Consider the following 25303-nt stretch of genomic DNA (forward strand, 5'->3'; position numbering starts at 1 on the left):
CCATGGATCATACTTTGCGTAGTGAGGATGCCCTGCAGAAGCTGGAGGGGCCACTGGAAGAACTGGTCAGGCATCCATCAAGATGACCTCACTGACTTTCCCTGAGGATATCAAATAGTAGTAACAATACAAATATAGAATAGATGGTGCACAGAGATGCCCTTTAATTGGTTTTGGCATAAAGTTGGATGAATTCAATATGTGGCTTAAGAAGGCTAGGGAGAGTGAATAAAAAGTAGAGACAGCAGTTGCAGGCATGTACATACACACAGGGTGGGGTTATCTGAGGATTCTTCAAAAGTTCTCATGTATCCTATTTAGCTTACCAGCCAAAAAGAAAGACTTGTCTAAGATGAAATTGATCCACTATATGTCAGTCATTGAAATTCAGTCCTACATATAAAAATCCCTTCATGAACCAGAAAGTGTACATGGAGACTGAGTGGAGATTAGAAGTGATGAAGGTTTCTTTTTAAGTAGAATTTGAGGCAGAAATTAATGGCAGAGAGATCACCTATGATTTGTTGTGAGGAAGAAACCTGGAGCCTTTGTTAGCATTTTCTGACCAGATAGCCCAAGTTGCAAGAATTTTGAAGGCCAGATAGTCCTATAAATGTGAACATCACGTTGATGCAAAGTAGATTCTGTTCAGAATCATTACCCAAGTGATTTAACCCTTTGGCTTGGAACAAACCTAACCAGAGCACCAGATGATAAAATACCCTCGTTTTAAAGCTTACCATTCTTTAGGCAGTGCATAAAGAGTGTCTCTATGGCCCACTCATTCAGGAAGAATGTCACAGCTCAAGAATGCTCATTCACACAAGCAGTGGGAGTCAGTGACTTGCGCTTCCTAATTCGGGAGCTCCTGTCTCCTATGCGAAATGCGCGTCAGGAACAAACTATAAATATTGGAAGAGCTTTTCCCACAGCTTCTCCTTCCGTGCTGTTTTATCGAAAGATTCATGACATCTGGATGAACTAGAGCTCTCTGCGGCACTTAGAATGCCCCACACTGGTGAATTTAGATTTGGTGTACTTAGTCTAAAGAACGAGGAGAGAGGAAATTTCTCCAAATGTTACGCATTAAATAAAGCTCTCCTGGCTTTATACTATTTGTTCCTTTGGTCTTTTGTCAGGACCTATTTCTTATCCTGGAGGTGAAGGAGAGAAAGTTATGTCTGCTTTTCTGCCTTAAATAACTGAGAAGAGAATGATTTGGCCATACATTCAGAATAATGATAATTAAGATTTATACTTAAATAGCTCCTTATACCTCAGGAGTACTAATGTTAGTTAATTATGCTTCCCAAAGCTCCTGAGTAATTGCCAGAGCCAATGCTATTATCCTCTCCTGTCTTATAGAAGATTCCATTGTTACAGAAAAAGTGGAGATTCCCACTGCTGTATAGCAAATGAGTGGTTCAGCCAGAAGGAAACCAGATATTGCAATGCCAATTTCAGGTGCTGAGTTCAGCCTGCCCTTCTGAAAGAGAAGAGGAGAAGAACCTGAAAATCAAAAGGCTGATCCCCCCATGAGTGAGAAAATACTGTCGGCAAAGCAAGGACAGTTTATTTGAATAGAACAAATCTTTTGTAATTGCCTTATCATATGGAATTCTTTGAAATATTTTTCAGGATCACATGATCACATTAAATAGAGTCTGCAAATAGAATGGATAGAAAAGTCTTTTCTCTCTCTCTCTTTTTCTTTTGGTAGAGCATTAGAGGGAGACTAAAAGTTTAAAGGAAGGAAACAGATGTGTCTGTGTCTTCCTGGCCTCCCCATTATTTTTTATCTTGTTAGCAGAATGGAAAATGAACCCTACTGTCAGGCTACCTCTCTTCCCACTATTTTTTTTATCCTACAAACCTGTTTTTCCTTTAACTGTAGAGTCTTAACAGTTGAAATGTCATAAAGATGTTTTCTCTCTCATCAAGATTTACATAAAGTCATAAGATTATTCATGAGCTATAAGTGAGTTTAGAAGATGGAAATAAAAAGGTCCTATTTTAGGTTATTTTGCATGGAATTAGGAGGATGGTGCAGTGCTTGGGTTTGATGCTGTTGGGGAAAGAAGAAAGTGATTCCATCTTTGATGTGTGGAAGCCCAAATGCCCTCAGGGCTCATCTGCCTCTTGGAGGTGCAGACCTCACTGGCTCCCTGGGAAGCTTTGTCAGGAGTGCGGCTGTGGCTGTGATACAGTCACTATCCTTCTTTTACTATTTTTTTCAACTTGAGTTTTAGAATCAGGGGGTGCATGTGCAGGTTTGTTACGTGGGTCTATTATGTGATGCTGAGGATGGGGATGTGACTGAACCTGTTACCCAGATAGTAAGCATGGTATCCAATAGGCAGTTTTTCAGCCTTCCCCCCATCCGTCTCTCTCCATCTTCAGTAGTCCCACTTGGGGCACTTCAGGTTGCACCATGGACTGGCTACTCACTTTCGGTAATTCTTGACAACATTCCTTAGGTCAAGAACAAAGTAAAGGTGAGTATGGCACCTTAGGATGCTCAACACATTCTTCAGAAAACAGGATTTGACCATCAGATCTGCAGACATTGGTACTTGGCCTTCAACCTCTTTCAGCTGAGGAGGAGTTGCAGCTTACATCCCACTGAGCTGTGGGGGTCGTAGACAGTCTGCTGCTTGTTTGGAACTCCAGTGGGTTGAATAGAGTTCCTGGATTTCAATATTTTATTCCACTGTCTCCCAACATGAAGATTTAAGGCTTGATGCTACTTCTTGCTACCTAAATCTGAGATTTCTGATTTGATGAGCACTACTAGGATAGCACTCAAGGAATCATAATAACCCTTTCAAAACCCCACTTTCAGGGCATGGCTCAAGTCAGATACAGCTTCTTTGTCTTTCATTAATTCTCTTCTTCTTGAATTTTTTTCTCATAGCTAGTGTTTGTCTTTCCTCAGTGACCTTTTAGTCCTGAATATCTCCAACAGGGCTTCCTAACTTTAGCATATAACAGTGTGCAACAGTATGTAATGAAGGAACCACTTAGAAATTAGACTTAAAAACGGCAAGACATTTTCAACATCTGACCATTGCCAGAAGTCTAAAAAGAAAGTGATATATTTTTTCTGTCGGCATTTAAAATGATGTTAATAATTACCTTACTGTTGGAGTGTAAATATCATGGGAGGTTTTGCTAAACTAGGAAGTTGCTGGAAGCAAAATACTTGATGAGCTGGGGTCAGCTGTAGTAATGTGACCCTCACTTTTCATAAACGTTAGGTTTCTATCCTCTCATGTGCCAGTCTAACTAAACCTTTGTATACTGAGAAGTGTTTATTTGTTGTGGTGAGTAGACCCTTGTCAGACGTAGTGCAGAATGCTTGGGAGAAATAAAAGCAACTCTGTTATAGTTCGTCTCACATTGTCTTTCTGCGAGTTTCATAATCTTACACTAAATTTGGCTATTGTGGGCAAAAGTAAAGTGACAGTACTTGTCATACATCTGGGAGGATGAAGTTAGGAAAAAATAGTGCTTTTCACAAAGTTTAGATATGGTCTAACGGTTTTGCTGGTGAACTTGGTAGGAAAGGCATAAGTCTGGATGGACACTGACCTATTTTTTATTAAATTAAAGTAAATTATTTATTTATTTTTGAGTCAGAGTCTCACTTTGTTGCCCAGGCTGGAGTGCAGTGGTGTGATCTCGGCTCACTGCAACCACCGCCTCCCGGGTTCAAGTGCTTCTTGTGCCTCAGCCTCCAGAATAGCTGGGACTACAGGCATGCGCCACCATGCCTCGCTAATTTTTGTATTTTTAATAGAGATGAGGATTCCCCACGTTGCCCAGGCTGGTCTTGAACTCCTGAGCTAAGGTGATCCGCCCGCCTCGGCCTCCCAAAGTGTTGGGATTACAGGTGTGAGTCACCACTCCTGGCCCTGGCCTGTTTTTTAGATTATGGGCTAACGTCTTTATTTACGATTGGACCCCAAATCCCATTTTTCCATACCTAACATTTGTTACAGTGAATAGATGTGATGTTCTTGGATCTTCCTAGGGGCTTCGTGTGGGTAGTGTGTTTGGGTGTTCCTGTTCTGCAACATGGCAGATTAAACCTGTATGTTATTCATAGACACTGAGGCCGTTTAAATGTGTAGCTGAGATAAATCTGACTCTGAATCCTCAGTCTTTTCACTTTCTTATGGAGGTGTAGGTATAAAAGCGATGGTGACCACAGGCCCTTCTCTCACATGCGGGAGGGTCCGCGGGGGCCTGAGAACAAATCAGTGGCCAACTCCTCCCAGGCTAAGCAGTGAAACCCCCAGAACCAGAAAAAGCCCTCAGTCCTGGGCAGATGGAAAGGATGTGGCTGGGAGTGTCCCCGTTTTAAAACTTGTAAGGAATCCTCTTAGTTCCTGGCAGTCTGGGATGGTTGGCCTCCCTACTGCAAATGAAGACCCACATACTTATATCCAAATATTTAAAAATTATAAATCAAATCAGTGAATGTGAATTGTGAAATAGAGTAGGTTCCACCTTCCTGCAAGACAAATGTATAGTTATGATGACATGGAAGGCTGGATTTGAAGTTGAAAATCTCAGATTGTGTTGAAAGGCACGTCGGGAAGAGGGACGAGTGAAATCTTCTAAAATAATGGATTACTGAGCACTTTGAAGACTGACTTGCTCTCTTGGGCTTATAGAATCTTTCCTTCAGCAGGGGTAATAAATTCCCATGGTGAGGGGGACTCCATTTGGTCTAGGGCTTTTGTAAAGGGAAAGGACTTCAGAGGACAACTGAGTCCCCTGCAAGTGACATCAGGAGGGCAGCCACTGGGACTTCTTGCTGCTGCTTTATTCATTGAGTTAGCCCTCAAACTACAGGGAAGCTTTCAAGACTCTTCTCAGAGTGTTATAACAGCTATAAGCAACCCTGACAAGACATATTCACATATGGTAACTCAAAATGAGTTTGAATTGGTGTTTGGGATAATAAAATTCTTCAAAATATGATTGAAATTTACTGGAATCAATGACTTTGCATACATTGATAAGTGCCATCATATGTGGCTGCACAGGGTGTGCACTGCACAATTTCCCATCACATGTGGCTGCACAGGTGCACAGGGTGTGCACTGCACAATTTCCCATCACATGTGACTGCACAGGTGCACAGGGTGTTCATGGCACAATTTCAGGTGATGCTATTCACATGGACTACAACATTAAAGGTGCCCCCTAGAGTTGTGCAAAGCATGCACTATACAGCAGCATGTAGCATCCTTGGATAGAAGTACACAGCCATTCATTTCATTTTTTTCCCTGCTAAAATAGATATTTTTCTAGTTGAAATGCATTACAATTCTAATTTGAACACTGGGGCCACTTTTATTTGGTTCTTCATTTAGACTAACCTTGATTATTCACTGGGGAATGCATGAACAGAAAATTGGCTCATTTCACTTTACTTTAATGGCATTTTCCTGCTAAGGGTTCAGAAGTGAAATGAAAACTGAGTAAGCTTTATGGTTTACAAGTTTTACTGTTTCACATGGCAAGTGAGGACTAAAAGCATAGGAAATAGCTTTGGAAATTCATTTTGCAATCACTTAAATGTTAAAACAAAATTTAATTTCATTTCCAAGTAGACTTTCATGTAGAGACCCAGTTAGCTCTGATTGGAGAATAAGTAGCAACTGTTTTTGTTACCAGTTCTTGTTGATGCTGACTTAAAAAAAATGTTTTTGGCAAGTCTCATAGGAATACCTTAAAGCAGAATATTCTGATCATCTTGGTGACTGCAGAGCCATCCTCCAAAATTAAATTGATAACTTTTACATTTCTCTCTGACATACCATTTTTTATAACTTCTTATACATCAATGATTTCAACAGAGGAAGTACATTTTATTTTTCTTTGTTGTGTTAGGGCATAAAAAAGGTTTCTTCAGCCTTAGAAACTCCCCTGAAGATAAGGTGGAGAATAAAATTGTGCTTTAGATAGCATTATGCAGGGTGGTTAATAATATGCTCCTGAATGCAAATGGCCCTGCTACACACTTAACAGTAACCCTCAAACCATCAGAGAATAACAAAAGTGGTACGAAAATTATCAGTCTCTGGAATAAAAATACCGAAACTGCAATGAAAATAGCCAATTGTATAAGAGAAACAGTACCAAAAGAAGAAAAATGGTAATAATTCATTGATTGCTGAAGTTTTTTCAAAGCAATTTGTGATTTTTTTGTGTGTGATTTCTTTTCTTTTTTGGAGGGATGAAAGTGGGAGAACTGGGGAGGGGAACGGAGTTAATGTGGAACAACTCAAGAACTTAAAGTTTTGTTTACCTGTCCTATAAAAGCAGTCTATTCAATTGCAAAACTTCAGTGTATGTCTAGCTTATTTTAGTTGGCATAGGTGAGTAATTTTTTGACTCCAAAATGCATACTTACAATCTTTGCTCTGTTTTGCCTTTTAGGTGCAAACCCAAATTATCCTGATGTAATTTATGAAGGTAGCTATCATGTTTTCTACTTTGCATTTCTTTTTCAAAATGTTTGTGTATAATGAAGTGAATCAACTGAAAGAAGACTCTTCTAAGCTCAGTTAAATATACACTTTGAGCATTACATAGGCCAAAATAGTATTTCAAAAAAATCATTCAATATTGATGGCCATTGTCCCTTGACATTTACAGTGCCTGTAAATAGCACTTTCTCTCTCATACCCTGTTCTTGGAAGTAGTAAATAAATCCATTCCGTTGGCTGTAACAGACATCGTATTTCCTTAATTGGGAACTAATTACCTGTTTAAAAGCCATGGCTACCAAGAAAAGGGAGGTATATCAGTTTCTGGCTATGACAGTAAAGCCAATTCAAAATGATGTTTCTTGTGTAATGAAGGTGTTTGGCTCACAGACAGGAACCTCAAAGGTACGGCTTGATTTAGGGTTGGTTAAAGCAGCAGCTCCACCATGTCATCTGGGACCCAAGTTCCCTTCATCCTACACTCTTTTGCCCACCATGCCAGCTTCACTGAAGACTGGTCCCCTTGTGGTTACAAGAGAATGTGGCGGGGGAGCTGCTGCCATTCACAAGGATGGGAGAAAGGGAAGCGCTCCTGAAGGCGTCCTCAAGGAAAGAGAACTTCCCAAAGAGCCAAGCCCTCTTTGTATCCAGTTCAAGACCCAATTGGGTCATAGTCCATTCTTGCCCTTATTACTGCTAAGAGGGATGGATTATCCCTTCAGTAGCTAAATTCACCCCCAGACTTTAAGTCAGCTTCCCGGAAGGTGGATAGGCTTAACCCCTTGAAAAAAAAAATGGGATTCTCTCAGAAATGTGGAAAGAAAGAAACCAAAGTCCACTATATTAGCCTTTTTTTTTTTTTTTTTTTTTTTTTGAGATGGAGTCTCACTTTGTTGCCCAGGCTGGAGTCCAGTGGCGCGATCTGTGCTCACTGCAACCTCCGCCTCCCAAGTTCAAGTGATTCTCCTGCCTCAGCCTGCTGAGTAGCTGGGATTACAAGCACGTGCCTCCACACTCGGCTAATTCTTATATTTTTAGTTAAGACTGGGTTTTACCATGTTGGCCAGGCTGGTCTCGAACTCCTGACCTCAGGTGATTCACCCACCTTGGCCTCCCAAAGTGCTGGGATTACCAGGGTGAGCCACCATGCCCGGCCTATATTAGCTTTTGATGGAATATCACATCTATCCTTTGCTGTTTTGATCGAATGCCAAGGATGTTTTCCTAGGTGTGAAAACCCATATTTAACAGATTTCCAAGCCAGCAAGCCACTGTTTGGGGAAGTGGAAGGCTACATTTCAAGACTTGCTTTAAATTTAGGAATGATTAAAAGATTGATTAAAACATTATATTTATATATTTTCTGTAAAATATTCTGTTCTTTAATTTTATATTTATATATATTGATTGATATTTTATTTTTTCTATAAAATGAGCCTGTCTGTATGTTTATTATATGCGTGTGTATTTAACCTGAGCTAATTTTAAGTTGGGGAATAATATTGTCTTTATCTGCTTGTGCATGTTAAGCCATATTTCTTCCAAGCTATGGTTTGGTTGATTTTTTGCATATGATTTGTGTGTTGTTTTGTTTGTATTTGTCTTGATACGGCTTAAAGGAAGAATCTCTCAAGTTGTTTCACAGAGAAATATGTTTGAATTGTGGTTTTACATCTTAAAATTACATTTTTGACCCTTTCCCAGTTAATTCAAGACTTTAAAAATGTAATCTTCCTGTTAGCCTCAGATCCCACTTTGGATCTTTTGGCCAAAATGTCATGATACTAAACTATAGACACTTGAATGATTTAAATTCTGCAGATGTAGTTGGCTATAACATGAAGAGGGAAAACTAAACAAATAAATGACATCCATTAGTGTTTAAAATTAGTAAGTTTTAAGATATTCAAAAGGAAAATGATGAGAATGTAGTTTTGGCATTAAGAATGAAACAGTAAACACACAGAAAATAGATTTTTTTCTGTTATTTTTTATTCACAAAGGAACACATTGTTAATAAAAATACAATTTAAATTGGTTGCACTGAGGCCAGCATGATGATTCTACCTGGAGAAGTTTAGCTGGGGCTGCATTAACAAGGTAGCCTCTTCAGGATGGAAATTGAAGGCAGTATACCTATTTAGAATTAAAATACAAACATTATAAACCTCATTGTTTGCAATAAGTTTACCAAGAGTTTTCTGAGACTTTTTATATGTGATATTGCTAATAAAAACTTTGACAACCCCTGAAAAAAAAATCAGTCATTATTTCTATCCTGACCCAATTAGACTAAAATTGATCCAGAAGGCAGCAACTGCATTTGCGACTTGGTGAAATGAGAACAGAGCATTAACAATTCTAAGTATTGTGTCGATCTACCTTTTAATCATTCTGAAACTGAAATATTGGCAATTCAGAACTCTTCAAAAAAGTTTATGTGTGGACCCAAGTTTCATACTGATGCTTGTTCCACATATCCTCCTACGTTTCTGCCCTTTGTGCAAATAAGTTGCACCTGCCCTGGAAATCAGTGTTGCTCATTTCAAGTCTGGTGTCACGTGTGAGCGCTGCCATCTTCTTGCCTTCACCTGGTCATGTAACTTTCCTCCACTGATATTCTTCAGCTGTAAAACTGGTAGTTATGCTCTGTCTCTGAAGACCTTTCCGGGTCTATAAATCTATGACACGTAGATGATTGATTCCCTGTCATACTTGTTTTAAATATGCCATCCATAAAGGGGTATATGCTTATGTGCAAAGAAAAATCCCTGGACCAGGTCTGGGGCTGACCAACAAGACAATGATGTAAAGGTCTGGGTTGAATAAAATGTGGGCGTTGTGCAGTCTCAGCGCTGCAGTGGATTGAACTCAGCAGCCTGGTCACATCCCTCCACAGCCAGACTGTCAGGGGTTTGGAATCTTTGTGATTTGTCTTGCTTCGTTCTGGCTCTTACTGTGGCCTTGTGTTTGTTGGCAGCTTAATGACAGCTTCATGTTCTTCCTCATTCCCCCTTTTCCCACTTAAGATTATGGAACTGCAGCGAATGACATCGGGGACACCACGAACAGAAGTAATGAAATCCCTTCCACAGACGTCACTGATAAAACCGGTCGGGAACATCTCTCGGTGAGTGGAATAAATAGGTGTCTGAATTGGTTCTGAGCATTTTGGATGCCTCCATGTTAGAGGAATGTAGCTGCTTCAATAAGACACTTTTATTGTTCAGATATAAATAGGATGTTAAAGGTTGGAAGAATTAATAAAATGCTTAACAAAAGTGATAAAGGTGTTATATGGCCTTTGACTTATTCGCTGCTTTTGTGCACCACTTTTAGTTGTTAGTGGTTCCTGTTTCAATTATCTGTGCTTTAGAAGGGTATCACTAGAAAAGCAAGAAACCAGCTTTATCATTCGGGGACTACACCTTCATACCTGTCTCCTTAAATTTTTAATATAACTTTGACTGCTCACTAGATGTAAGGAATCCAGTAGCTTCTGAAAGGGACTGGCAGTGGAGGGGATATAATCATATGAACAAAATTAAGATTAGTTGTTTAGAATTCATCAGAGACCCTAGATGTGAATATTAGCACCTCAAATGCAAATAGAAGCAGAGCAATGCAGTACAAGAGATAGAAGTGGAGGAGCAGATGTTTTGTTCCTTGTAGCTGGGACACTATGAGGAGCCTTTGTGGGGCAAGAGACTTTTTCCATGGCCTGTGCAGGAGGGTTGGGATTTTGACATACAGGAATGGAAGAGAAGGGCATTTGGGGCATGTGAACAGGAGCTTGTAGGTGGAGAAACATCGTGAAGGTGCTTGACTGGAGGGTAAGCTGTGTGCAGGACAGCAGGGTTGGAGATACAGATTGTGGCCAGGTTGTAGGTCTAGACACAGAGTCTCAGGTGTGTAGATTTATGGCGCAGTGAAGAGCCATTGAAGAGGGAAGTCATGTGATCCCAGGGGTCTATGGTCAGTTGCTCTGGTCCAAACCCAACAACTTCCTCCAGTTGTTTCTTTTCCTCACTGTCATATGCACACAGAGCTTCCTGTGAGCTCTGCCTCCTTATAAATTCCAAATCTGTCCATATCTCCTCACCTCCACTGCCACGGTCACAGGCTAACCCAGGGGTTGGCAAACTATGACCCATGGGCCAAGTCCAGCTCACCACCTGTTTTTGTATGGTTTGCAGGCTAAGAATGGTTTCTACCTTCTAAGTGGTTTAAAACAACAAAAAAGAATGATATTTCATAACACACGAAAGTTTTGTGAAATTAAAATTTTATTGTCCATGAACAGAGTGTTACTGGAACACAGTCACTTGTGTTCATTTACGTACTGTCTGTGGCTGCTCTTGTGCTCTGATGGGGGTGGAGTAGTTGCAGCAGAGACCATATGGCCTGCAAAGTGGAAAATACTTACTTCTGGCCCTTTACAAGGAAAGTTTGCCTCGGTTGTTCTTTCCTGCATGACCACGCAGCCTCCTAACCCATCTCCCTCTCCCACCCTTGTGTTTTCTGGTCTTTTCCCACACAGCAGCCAGAGTGATCTTTGTAAAGTGCAGATCAGATCACTCTTTTTTTGGTTATAATTCTCAGAGTCCTCTCACTGCAATTGCAATAAAACTTTTCATATGAAAGCCACACTCTTCATGGTGGCTTATGAGCCCTGGGTGACCTCATCCTTCCCGAGCTCTCTGACTTCATCTCCCACGCTCTTCTTACTGCTTGCCACCTGCCTTTTTCATGCTTTCTCCAGTGCTCCAGTCCTGCTCTTTGTATTTGTGGCTCCCGGTCCCAGGCATTTGCTTCCTGATGGCCATGATGTGGCTTCAGCTAGGTGGCCAGCATGCAGCCATTGCCCACTTCCATTTTCTTCTGAGCAGTTATCATTGTCTGGAATGACCCCATTTATTTGTTTGTTTAATGCATTTTTCTCTTCTCTAGATTCTCTAGTAAGACTCTTAGTAGGGGCAACCTGGTCAGTGTTTTTCACAGCTGTCTTCTTAAGCCCTCAGAATACTGGCTGACACCTAGTAGGCACCTAGTACATTTTGCAGACTGGCTAGACTTGCAGTGAACAGTATAGGGCAGAGGGATTGGAAGGGGGTGATCCATTAGGGGTTTGGTGGAGCAATAAAGACATATGATATATACTTGAACCAAGGCCACGAGAGTGGAAATGGGAGGTGCATAAACAGATGCAGTGCAACTGCAACTTTATGCGTATCTAGTATAGAGGTATGCATGCATGCACATGCACACACATATACATACAAACACACGTGCTTCTGTAGATGACTATATGCATTACATTGAAACAGCAAGAACAAATACCATGGTAAGTCAACTGGGGAATGGTATCTGCTTCCTGCCGTATGCAATCATTTTAGTTTTTAATTTTTATACCAATCCACTTAATATTTCTGGGTGTAAGAAAGTTGTTTGTGTACGTAAGAAATCCAAGAAGCATGTATTAAGCCCAGTTACACAAAATTATATGTTGACTTTAGTTTTCTGGGTTTTTTTTTTTTTTTTTTTTGAGATGGAGTCTCACTCTGTCACCCAGGCTGGAGTGCAGTGGCACTATCTCGGCTCACTGCAAGCTCTGCCTCCCGGGTTCATGCCATTCTCCTGCCTCAGCTTCCCGAGTAACTGGGACTACAGTCGCCTGCCAGCATGCCTGGCTAATTTTTTTGTATTTTATTTAGTAGAGACATGTTTTCACCATGTTAGCTAGGATGGTCTCAATCTCCTGACCTTGTGATCTGCCCGCCTCGGCCTCCCAAAGTGTTGGGATTACAGGCGTGAGCCACCGCACCTGGCCTTCTGGGGTTTTTAAAATACAAATGATAAATTTAGGCACCTGCTTGGCATATCTCCATCTATAGTATAGTTGCTGGAAGGCAAGATCAGTAAGTTTGTGTATTATGACTTTGCGGAAGGCTCCTAAAATCTGTATGAGAGATGCAATATTGTGTTTTGTAGAATTTGTGTGGTTCAGATATTTTATATATAAAGAGTTCTTGATCACAGGAGAGATCATTAGATTAGAAGAGTTTGAGAGCCAAGAAGCAGATACAAAAGTTAAAAATGTTTCTGGTCCAACAAGTGCTCTTCTGGCATTTTGCTGGATTTGCAGGGGAGGGCAGATCTCCCTTGTTCTATCCTAAGAAATATCCTCAGATGAAAACTAACCCAACAAGCAGCCAACCAACCAATCAAACAACTGACCAAACAAACTCACCCATGCTCATCTCCTGTGTAAAAACCACCTCAACACATGCAAGGTACACAAAATTCTGTATTTCTCAAACAATCTCATTTTGAGGAAGTTATTCTTTTCATTGTCAAAGGCATCCTTGTTTACGAAAGGATTTAAATTTAGAATGGCTTCAGTAGCTGTAAGTATTTGTTTGCAGATCCTTAGCTGCTTTTCAGCAGTAGAGCCCACTTCCCATTTTCTAGGTTGACTTACACATTCTATAACTAGGCAGAGAAGCCAGGGCAGGCATTACTGTCTAATGAAGAAGTGGAAGATTGGATAAGTGAAGCATCTGTTCTAGCTGTCATGACCAGTAAAAGCAAGATGTCCTGTGAACGCAGGGATCTAGGACTCCTAAATCCCAGTTAAGGACTGTCCAAAGCAGGGAAGAGACTGTACTGTGGTACTGCTGCATGGTTGGGGGACTTTCAGGCCACGTCATCTAACCTCCCCCATTGCAGTTTTCTTATTTATCAAATGGAGTTTGACTTTGTTTATTTAGGTATTCTCCATCTATCTGTAGAAGTCTGCAATTTAATAATAAAGTAAAGAAACTTATAGCTAAAATACTATGATCTCTTTCCCATGAAAATATTAGTTAGAAATAAAGATTTTAAAAAAACACCCAAAGTCATGAGGTCAGCTTTAGTGAAATGGTTACATTTATCCATAATTAGCTTTGTAGGAGTTGCTACCATTCTGTTTGTATATAGGCTGCAGAGACGGAGTTAGGTCTGTATTGGCTGGGCGCAGTGGCTCATGCCTGTAATCCCAGGACTTAGGCCGAGGCAGGTGGATCACCTGAGGTGGAGTTCGAGACCAGCTTGACCAACGTGGAGAAACCCCATCTCTACTAAAAATACAAAATTAGCCAGGTGTGGTGGCACATGCCTGTAATCCCAGCTACTCAGGAGGCTGAGGCAGGAGAATCACTTGAACCTAGGAGGCGGAGGTTGCGGTGAGCCAAGATCACACCATTGCACTCCAGCCTAGGCAACAGGAGCGAAACTCTGTCTCAAAAAAAAAAAAAAGTCTATACTCAAACATTTGCAGAAGCGTTTTTGGGGAGATATACTCACAGTTAAAGTACCAGAGAAGAGAATGCTCATTACTTTTGCTCCACACCGGCCAAGTGCTTTGTATGTCCTCTTTTTGTGCTCTGTGACTTATTTAATGCTCTTCTCATCTGACATGAAAGATGGTGTCCTGGGAGAATTAGCCGTATGTTTTTATTTCCCTGCCTTCATTCTCAACCACATGCTTTGCAGAGACAGTGTAGTGGATAAATCACAGGATTTATACTTGGGCAGACTTGGTTTCACTTCCAAGCTTGGAAGGTGTGACTGTGAGCAGCTTACTTAATTTTTTTGTAAATCTTGGTTTTTTCATCATCATCATCATAGCTATCATTAATTTATTATATATTGTAGTAGATACTGTTCCAAACCCATTATCTGCATTAATTCATTGAGGATTTACAATAACCTACAAAGTAGAATAATTATATTCTCCATCTTACACATGAAGATTATGAGATGCAGAGAGGTTAAGTAATTCTGAAGTCATGCAGCTGAGTGAGAACTCTAGATTTTATACTCAGGAAAAACCCATGGTCTTAATCTCTACCCTATAATGCCTCTCACTATGAGATGGGTATATCAGTCAGAATAAGCTCTGCTGCAGTAACAAATCCTCCACATTTTGGGGACTTAAAACAACAAAGGTTTCTTTCTTGCTTCATTTTGCATATTGGCTAGGAGCTCTGTTCAGCCTTGTCCTTGTTCCAGGACTGTGGATGACAAAGCATCCACATTTTTAAAGGTTAGCCTTTTTCTTTATGACAGAGATAAAGAGCACCATGGAGGAGGTGGAGCAGGGTTCCTCAACCTTGGCACTATTGGCATTTGGGGATAAATAATCCTTTGTTTGGAGGGCTGTCTTGGGCACAGTAGGATGTTAATGATGCCTGGCCTCTACCCACTAGGTGCTAGTAGTACTTTCCCCCTCATTGTGAAAACACCAAATTGTCACGTGTCCCCTGGATGGCAACATTATCCTCCCTGGTTGAGAAACACTGCCTTAGACTAAGATCTTGGACAAGAAGTGAAGTTCTACACCTTGGCAGTGACACAAGTCTCAACTAGTTACATGAACCACTTAACTACAAGCAAGCCAGGAAATGTATCCTACAAAGAGAAACACAGAGAAAACCAGAAATATTAGACAAACAGCATTAATGATTACTACAGATAGGGATAATAATATCCATCTTAAAAATTGTTGTGCAGATTCTTAAGCCAGAATGGCTCTCTAAGACATCTCAGAGCAGGCATTGGCAACTATGTTCAAGTCCAGCTGCTGCCATTGTAAATAAAGTTTTATTGGAACACAGTTATGCCCATTTGTTTACATATCATCATTGGCTGCTTTCATGCTCCACCGGCAGAGCTGGATCCTTAGTTGCGACAGAGACTGCAAGGCTGGCAAAGCCTGAAGTATTTACCATCTGACCTTTACAGCAAAAGTTTGCCAACTCCTGGTTTAGAGAAGCCAACTGTTTTTGGAAGCAGGACTTTGGGCTGAGTAAGACTGGAAGGAGACACATAGTGCTGCTGACAACTTTGCTCTAAAATGTTAAGATGCGCTTAGAGGAGCATCATGCCTTGGTCAGCAGCAATGGTAGCAGAGTGATCACATTTCTATGTGTACCTCTGTCATCTCTACCTCCAGGATGGGAGAGGATTCACATATATCTACATCTACCCTCTTTACTTGTGTAATCCACACCTGGCAATTACATTTTTAAACTTACTGAAACTTTTTTAGGCTTATATCATATATATGGGAAAATGCACATATCATAAATGTACAACCCAATGGGCTTTGACAAGTGGAACTCACCCCAGAAGTGCCCTCCTGCTTCCTTCCAGTGCCACTCACTGTTCCCAGGGTACCCTGACTTCTAAGAGCAACAATAGCTAACCTTAAAAATAACCTTTTATTATGGACAATTTTCAAACATGCACTTCAGTAGAGAGAATAGTAAAATGAACCCCATCGTATTCTTCACTAGCTTCAAAAATTATCGGGCTGGATGCAGTGGCTCATGCCTATAATCCCAGAACTTTGGGAGGCGTAGGTGGAAGAATCCCTTGAGCCCAGGATTTCAACACCAGCCTGGGCAATATGGCAAAACCCTGTCTCTAAAAAAAAACTTAAAAATGAGCCAGGTATAGTGGTGTTTACCTGTAGTCCCAGCTACCCAGGAGGCTGAGGTGGGAAGATACCTTGAGCCCAGGAGGTCGAAGCTGCAGTGAGCCATGATTGTGCTATTGCACTCCAGCCAGAGCAACAAAGTGAGACTCCGTCACGCACACACACACACACACACAGAAAAATCACCAGTATTTTGCTGTTCATATTTCATATTCTCTCTCTCCTTTTCTCTGCCCACGTCTCTTTCTCTCTCTCCTCCCTCTTTAGATGGATGGAGAGAGAGATGTAATATTTTTAAAATGCCAATTGGATAGCCATTTTTATAAGCTTTAACTTATGTTTTCTCATTTGTAAAGTAGGCATAATAATAGATCTTACATACTTCACTATAGGGTTGTCGCAGATTAAGTGAGTTGGTGTACGTAAGGCTGTTATAAGAACAACTGGTAAGCATTCAATAAATATGAACTGCCTGTATCATTATCATCGTCATGATCATCATCACCATATGATTATAGGGAACTAATTAGCAAGGTTATAACCACCCTCCCTTCCTTTCTCTAGGTCTATGCTGTGGTGGTGATTGCGTCTGTGGTGGGATTTTGCCTTTTGGTAATGCTGTTTCTGCTTAAGTTGGCAAGACACTCCAAGTTTGGCATGAAAGGTAAGAAGGGTTGTGTTTATTTAGCTTCTTATGTGGATCATTTTTGGCTTATGACTAATGCTAATTACCACTAAAGAAGGAAGCAGCTAGATTTATGATGATTAGGTTTTAAGGCTAAAAAAATAGCAACAAGGCTTTGATACTACAAATCAAGACAGAGCAAAATAATGTTGATTACTCAGCACTACCCACTTTTCCATGAGAACAGTTGTCCCGGAAGACAGAACTGGGTTCTCGAGTATCAAGGGACTAATAAAGATATGACAAAAAAATAGTACTTGATGTTTCTTTTGCTCCAGAAAGGCAGGTGAGACACAGTGGGGATAGGATAACCTGGACACATGTATTTTATGCCGAAAGGTCTATTCTGCTGTACATTTGATTACCAAATCTTCAGTGGTATGCTTTTGGTGTTGTTGCTGCTTTTCCCAGATCCTCATTCTTTGAAATTTAAACAACAGTGTTATGAAGCAAAATAAGAACAGCTATCAGCAGTATGAAGAAGCTTCGTGAATACATAGCATTTTTTTTTATTTAAGTGGAAAAATTAGCAGGGCTGGATTAAAAATTAGGCACTAATTGACACAAAATAGATAACTTGTCTTTTTTTAGAGGATGGAAAATTAATTTTACAGGGAAAACTTGTGTAAATTTCTTGTTACATAAAAAATGCCTTGGAGCAGTGATTTAATGATTTAAAACCATTTGCTCTGAAGTTTAAACTTATGTATTGGATAATATGCTAGTGTTGTATTTTGTGTGGTCTCCCATAGATAGACACTATTTAAAAGTGTCTAAATGGGAATGCTGTGAAGGTTTAGTGGTGTCTTAGTTGTGTTGGAGAGTAGGTCAGGCGGATTTTCTTTATCTGTATGGTCTGTTAGAATTATGGGTAATGTTGCTAATATTGCTATTTACTTGAAAGGGAATGTTTCAGTAGCAATAAGTTGCCCAGCATACACTGACATCTGGGATAGAGCAGATCTATTTCTGATGTTTCCTCTTTTCCCTTTGTTGGTGCCTGTGAACATTTCTAAGCCAGAAATGAACAGGGAGGAGTGGTGGTAAACTGGGGCTTAAAATAACTCCAAAAACCTCATCCTGGTTCCTGCTTGGCCAGCTGATCCTTGATGTTTCTTCAGGGGAGGAAAGATCTTTCATTCTCCAATTATAATAAGGCTTGGGAGAGGGACCACCCCACAGTGATTTTAATTCATCCTGTGGGGTGGTTCTGAAACTTGACTGTGTGCCAAAAACTCCTATAGGACTTGAGAAAACACAGATTCCTGGGCTACCCCCAGAGTTTCTGCTTTAGCAGGTCTAGTGTACACCTGACAGCTGGCATTTCTAACAGTTTCTGGAGAATACTGATCCTGCTTGCCCTGGTTGTTGTGTTCTCTACACAACAGTGTAGAGAATCACTGTTCTCTACAGTAAACATGGGCTGCCAGGCCCCCTTCGGAGTGTGACAAAGTGTTGGTAGAGACATCGCAAACCAAACTCACCCACAGCTTTGCACACATTTTGGGATCCCCATATCTCAACTGCTCCCAGGCCCAGGCTAGGCAGCTGTTCTGTGTGTGCCGCACCCTACCATGGCATTTGGTGGTTCTCATGTTTATCAGGTGCTTTCCTTCCTTAGAGGCACTTGGACTGGATGTCTCTAAACATAGATTTCACTGGAGGCTACCAACTAACAGTAGAGTTTCCGGTCTTGAAGGGTTTAGTTTGAAATATTTCATCCCATGAGCTTTTTGGAGAGAGGATATATCCAGGTTCTTCTGGGATCTCAGCAAAAGCTAAGTGGGAATTCATGGAGCAAAATTTAGGAACTTCTTCCCACCCTTGGTTTAGGAAAACCACTGGCAGAATTACCAGTAAATGGCAACCTGCTCCTTACAATTTGGCAATGGAGGAGAAAAAACGTAGACATTTTCTTTCAGAGAAGAAAATTATGTTGCATATTGAGACTCCAGCACTAAGGCTGAAACAGTATTTCATTTAGATAATTTGGGGTGATTACCACTAAAGCGTCTACATTTTCTGCATATAACCTGAGGGCATCCTTAATGAATTATAAGAAAGTGTGTGCTTAACCCTGCCACAGAGCCAGTAAATGGCTTCCTACAGCAGTAACTACTATACATATTGTATGTTTTGTTCCCTCATTCCTACACACAAATAAAATCATTTTTAGAAATTTTGTCTCAGAGACTTTTTTTTTTTTAGATTAGCTTACTGTTCTATTTTAAGCTACGTGTCTATCTGGGGCATGATGTGAACAAAAAGAGCCCGATCTAGGGTTATTGTTTTGCAAGTCAGATGTCGAGTTGATAATCTTTGGGGATCTAGAAATTAAGATATGGTTCATGCATCGAGTGCAGATGAAACTGTGTAAAACGTGGTATTTAAACATTAATGTGAGTCAGTGTATTTTAAGTGCTATTAGAGCTGAGATTACCACTGAAAAACATATGTCTTAAAAAAGGGAAGAAAATGTAAAAATACTATTATGCTTCCGAAAATAACCAGGCAATGTATTAGTTGTGGTTTCTTAGTAACAACGGTATGAACTGTGCATAGCTTTGGCCAGGACTAGGCACCATGTAAGAGGCTTGTGGCTGCTGTGCAGATGAGCTGTTCAGAATGTTATTCCTCCCTTCCTAAGCATCTTTGGGGAGGGTCTAAGCCCATCCTTATTCTCTTATGCTGGAGGCGGATGGGACAGGAGGAAGGTGGCTGGCTAACTCATAGGCACTCACAGCTTTTTGCCCATCCCTAGCAATGCGTGGCTTATTTCGAGTGTTGACTGTTTCAATCTGTAATGGAAAACTCGAGAATATAAATGACAGTTAAATGCTGTTGATATGAAGGGCCCAGAGGAACAAACCCCAGAAACCTCTTAAGGTCACCACACTACAGCTGAATGCAGGGCAACACAAGCTTTATGGATTGGCCTGAGATCCACTCCTTACTCCTGCAAACATTATTTGTGGTATTGCTCCCATGGGGAGGTGATTTCTAAATTCCAAACTAGTGAGTGAAACTTGGATTTGTAAATACAACCAGTGAATTGTGGTGTTGTCTTTGAAGATGGGTCTGCAGGTCTGTAAGCTTCATCGGGTTTTGTTCCTTGTTCTGTGGATTCATCATAAACCAAATGCTGATGGTCCACTCCAGAACAGGCAGCACAGACTTTGAGCTCCATGGCAACAGCATTCATATTTGTGGTGTTCATCTTTATCTGCTGAGTGCCTAGCCCAGAGTTGGCGCGCAATACATATTAATGACAGAATGATCAGAGAAGATTTTCAACTCTGTCCACCTAAGTTTGGTAATTGGAAAACAGTTAGTATTTGGAGGATGGCTAAACTGTGAGTGACTAAAGAAAGAACCTGAGACTTTTCTAAGTTTCTAAAAGAGACAAAGTCCCACCTCTTTTTTTTTTTTGGTTATTCCATATGAGTCATGGCCATAGACAAGAGATCAGTTTGTCCAGGTTTTGTCTCAGGGTATATAGGTTTTCACGCACTGTTTTAACAATCGTCATTGTTTAAGTTTGGAGGATTCACTTTGACTTTTTATTTTGCATGTGAACATCTTCAATTTCTACCTCCCAACCTTTGAATGTATCGTTTTGGAATATGTTGTTTTTTCAGTTCTGAAGTTGGCAAAGTGCTAGATTGGGGATTATATCTTGCGGTAAACCTAGAATTTATGTTTTATTCTTGCTTGATAGAGTTTAAGCTTCTTGCTGCTAGTGTCCAATAAGCTCCCGGCCCTGTTTCCATAAAGATGTCAAGGGGTAGAATTTCTCCCAGTCAGTTTTTCCTTGTTCATTTCTGTGCCTTTACACTGTCCTATTGCTTTTTTGGTTGATATGTAGCTACCATAATTGCAGAAGCCACAAATAATGCCCTTCTGTTAGTGTTGGCCATCCATGTAGGGTTTATTCATACATATGTTTAATATGTATGAATAAAATGTATACCAAATCTATCTAAATCTATGTCAGTATCAATATCCCTATATGAAAATGCATAATATTATCCCTTTTCTTCTAAGGCTGCCTCTGGTTTGTTTTAATTTTAGTTTTCACTGAAGTAGGGCTGAAAGAATTTTCCAGAACAGCTCCATTGCCAAAGAAATAGGCAACCATGCCTTTGAATGCTCTCCTTGTATTGTAACCAAGTCTTGTGTTTAGCTCTTGCATTGCTTCCTGGCTCCATGTCTTCATTGAAGATGTAGGAGTGCATGTGAAGGGAAAATGGAAGCATTGAGGAGCGCCAGGGCTGCCAAGTCTTCAAAGGGTGCTCCATATTGGGAGCCCTGCCTGTGGCATTGATGGTGTACAGGGTTGCAAAACATATAAGGGAGCCAGCAGGGAGGAGGGAGCTTGGCATTCATCACCCTGCTGGAGAATAGTTTCGGCTATCAGTTTTGTGTTATTTACATTTCCTGATGGAAGTCCACATATGATATCTAATTCCTGAGTACTAATGCAGCCTTTGTCACTCGAGAGTGAAATATCTAAATGACCCTAAGAAATCTCTGTAGAAGAGACTAGAAGAGGAAGCTTTCTTCTCGTTCAGTGTTAATAGCCTGCACAGATTTCCTCTGCAGCCTCTGATTCTTGTATGTAAACTCCCCTATCCACATTCATTTGTCCTACTTAAGTGTTGGAGGTTTCCAACTAGTAAAGGCCGGAAAGCTACCCTGCCTGGGGATGCAGATCTGGGTTTTCCTAAGTCCAGACTCAAGGCCCACAGTTCAACTTCCTGCTCTTATAAATGATCTCTGAGTGTCTTTCGATAGCAACCAAAAATCTGCCTTTTTAAAAATAGTCATAAACCTAGTGGGGCCAAAGCTAAAGAGGTTGAAGGTTAAAGCCTTTTATATGAGCTGAAAACAATTCCGGGAAGTTTAAGAGGTTGAGTTTAACAGATATTTGGATCAACTTTTAAGAGGAAAAATGTGACCAAAAGCCAGAAACACAGTTGTAGAAACATCTGTAAGGACAAACTGTTTTCCATATGCACCCTCTTCCTTCTTTTTTTTTAAAAAAAAAATACCGTCGAAAAATTAGAATGGTAACAATGGAATGCATTCTTGTTTTTCAAAATTTCAAGGAGTTTAGAAATATATAAACATAAAAATGGATGTTCCCATCACCTTCTTCTGCATGACCATTTCCAGTCCTAGAAGTAACTTTCTTTAACTGTATAGGGTGCATATAGTATGTAAACAATCAAATATATGGCTTCATTTTTGATTCCATAAGGAAATTATAATACCAGTCTTGTTCTGCATTTTTTGGGGGTAACTATTTGCCTTGTGGATTTTTCTTTATCAGTACCTAGCTATCTACTACATTCCATTTAATAATATTTCCCAGTTGTCTGCTATCAGGCTACTTGGATCTGAAACCTGGCTCTGCTTACAAGCTATGTGACTTTGAGCAAGTATCTCATCCTCTCTTGCCTCGGTATTTCCATCTGTAATGGGACAATACTAATACCTAACCCATAGGGTTGTTATGAAGACAAACTGAGCTTATATATATAAACCACTTGGGAATGTTTCTGGCACTTAGTAATTGCTCTATAAATATGTAATGTTGTTAATATTATTGACAAATTATGATTTATTTGACTTTTCTTCTTTTAATGGTCATTTACATATTTTCCAAGTTTTCAGAAAATTGTTTCAAGTAATTTTCAAATAATATCTTCTGTATAAAGATAGATACTTGGAAATGTATTGCTAGGAGGAAAGATATATATGTTTAAATATGAATAGATTACCTTGCATAAATGCCTTTCCAATTTAGTCTCCCACTAACAGTATGTAAGGATACCCTTTCATTTATTACTCTGATCTATACTGAATATTATCAGTCTTTTGGCTATTTGAGTTTAAATGATACATTGATTAACAATTAATGTAAGTATCTTTATCATGTGAAGAATAAGAGTAATGTTTATTTTTATTGTTGAGTTATAGATATACTTTGCCAATTATATATATATATATTTATTTATTTATTCATGATATTTGTGGCTCATATTTTCTTCTAGTCTTTTGACTTTTTGATAGTGTCTTTTGGTAACCAAAGAGATTTACCTTTTTATAAAAGCAAATCTGTCCATCTTTTCCATTTAAGTTGTGTTTTGCTTAGGAAGATCTTTCCTGCTCTAAGGTAGTAAACATATTTCTAAATATTTATTTCACTAGTTTTTTACTCTGTGTATTTTTTAAACTTAACCCTTTAGTCTTTTTGTAATTATTATTATTATTATTATTATTGAGACAGAGTTTCACTCTTGTTGCCCAGGCTGGAGTGCAATGGCATGATCTCGGCTCACCACAACCTCTGCCTCCCAGCTTCAAGTGATTCTCCTGCCTTAGCCTCCCGAGTAGCTGGGATTACAGGCATGCACCACCATGGCCGGCTAATTTTGTATTTTTAGTAGAGATGGGGTTTCTCCGTGTTGGTCAGGCTAGTCTCAAACTCCCGACCTCAGGTGATCCACCCGCCTTGGCCTCCCAAAGTGTTTGGATTATAGGCTTGAGCCACCGCACCCAGCCTTTTTGTAATTATTTTATTAAAATTTGGTATGAAGTAGTCCTCTCTTTTTCAGAGACATATAGAATAAAGATATTTGAATAAATTCTAGTGTGACATTTTCATAGAGATGAATAATAATATTTTAAATTTCTTGTATCAGAAAGCCACTAAGAAAGCAAAAAGGAAATTTTGAAAATCTCAGTGATTAACTCCTTCTTTGTAAAACAAGTAATTAACTTTGCCAGTTCTTTCTTATAGCATGGGAATATAAACCACACAAAACAGTATCAGAGAAATAAGTTTTCACAGAAACTCTTTGTTAAACTACTCTCCTCCCAGCTTCAAGTGGAGTTCAAAGTCTATCTCAGCACTCTCTTAAGGGGCAACAAAATTTGTCAGTATCAACCAAGTCCTCAGAAATTTCAGAAAAGACATTCAGTTGAAAGAGTCATTGAGTAAGGTAACAAAATAAAAATAAATCTAGAGAAAAGAATTAGCCCAAGTGTTCCTTTTCTGTTGTTTGGCGATGCTCTAGAAAGCTTTTCCCGTGTGTTTGTGAGGTGAGGATCTACTTTTTAAAGTCTCTTACTTCTTTCCCTGCCAACAATTGGCTTCTGTCTATCTGAGAGCAGAAGATGCTTATTCTTTACAACATATTGAAAATGTGTGTCAGACTTCTAAGAATTGGCTAGAGTAGGCCAGACAGGAAGCAAAAGAATCGGCATCTCTGCCTTTAGCCTTGTAGGTGGATGCACTCTACCTTTTAATTGCTGGTTTTACCTGGGAATTCCCACAACCCTGGCATGATTCATGTGAGAGCTCGTGTTTTCCTGTAATGTAGAAAGTGCATGCAATATTGTTTGGGACTTTCCATGCTAGTATTTTCACTAAAGGTGAAAGAGCCTTTAAAAATTAGATTTTGTACTTAAAGGTCAGGAAATATTGTTACCACTTCTTTGGTCTTCCATTAACCTTGGGGGGAATTTGCTTTGACCTTCTCACATAGCTCATGGCCTATTTCAAACAGGACTTTCAAAATCTGAAAATCTTCTGGCTTTCTTCTTCTTTTTCCCCTTCACTTCTCTTTTACCTTTCATTGTTTTCCCTGTCATTTTGTCCTGCATCTCTTTGCTTTCTAATTTTATATTTTTTCCTCTCTTGTTTTTCTTCCATCTCATTCCTAACATCTGATTTTGGTGGAAAAGCTTTTCAGAATTTATGAAGAAGACAGATAATAACTTGGCTTAAATTCTAACATATGCTTTGATTTTATCTTACTTTATTTTGGGCAAGAATACTAAATGACTATGGGAATACATTTAGCTCTAAATCAGCAGAATTGTCACGTGGCGCTTCAGAAGACAGCCTGTTTGAATAATGTACATCCTTCATGTTTGTAAGTTGTTAACTCCTGAGTCTTCAACCCAAGGAACATATAGGAAAGTAATATTGAAGACATATGAATCAAACACGCTTGAGTTTAAATCCCAGATCTCCCGCCTGCTCGTCATCATTTTGGGCAAATTGTTAAACTCTAAATCTTAATTCCTCTTTGGTAAAATGAGGGAATAATACTCATCTCTTCAGGTGATTATAAGAATTAAATCAGTGCTTAGTTTAGTATCTGGCTCTTTAAACTAATTCCCTAAGAGGTAGTTACTTTTCAGATTTATGTTTTAGTAATACATTATTAAAGAAAAGATTATAGGGTGATTCTTGTTGAAGTCATTGAATCTGGAATGCAGAAAAATGTCACAAATGTAAACAGTGAATATTAGTGTTTCCAGGTTTATTAGTTGAGTCTATAGAAAAAAATTGTAATTACAATATGTCTCTACTTTATGGGTATGTATCATGAATACAAATGTGCTGATACATGTGCTTCTTTTAAGCCCTTCAGCCCTTTAATACACTATGTGTGAATTATTGCAAATTCTTAATTTTATTGTCCTCTGAAGAATTCATCACTTTAAATTATTTTGGGGTTTATAAAAACTTGTTTCATTGATCGATTGATTTGGTATGTAGGTTTTAGCCATTTTTCAGGGGAGGAATATTTACCAAAGTAAAGAGGTGGAAAGGGC

General features: G+C 39.6%; 1 protein-coding gene across 4 annotated transcripts in view; it reads left to right on the top strand.

Annotated features, from left to right (window-relative positions):
* Positions 1-25303, top strand: part of NTRK2 (neurotrophic receptor tyrosine kinase 2) — a 359572-nt gene that overhangs the window by 65025 nt on the left and 269244 nt on the right. For all 4 annotated transcript variants that reach the window (XM_024252096.3, XM_054520116.2, XM_054520115.2 and 1 more), the window contains exons 9-11: positions 6454-6489; positions 9533-9633; positions 16552-16651. In XM_024252096.3, the coding sequence (XP_024107864.3) occupies positions 6454-6489; positions 9533-9633; positions 16552-16651 (237 nt within the window). The remainder of the gene's footprint in view (positions 1-6453; positions 6490-9532; positions 9634-16551; positions 16652-25303) is intronic.

This window comes from Pongo abelii, chromosome 13 (assembly GCF_028885655.2).
Source record: "Pongo abelii isolate AG06213 chromosome 13, NHGRI_mPonAbe1-v2.0_pri, whole genome shotgun sequence".
NCBI classification, from domain to species: Eukaryota; Metazoa; Chordata; class Mammalia; order Primates; family Hominidae; genus Pongo; species Pongo abelii.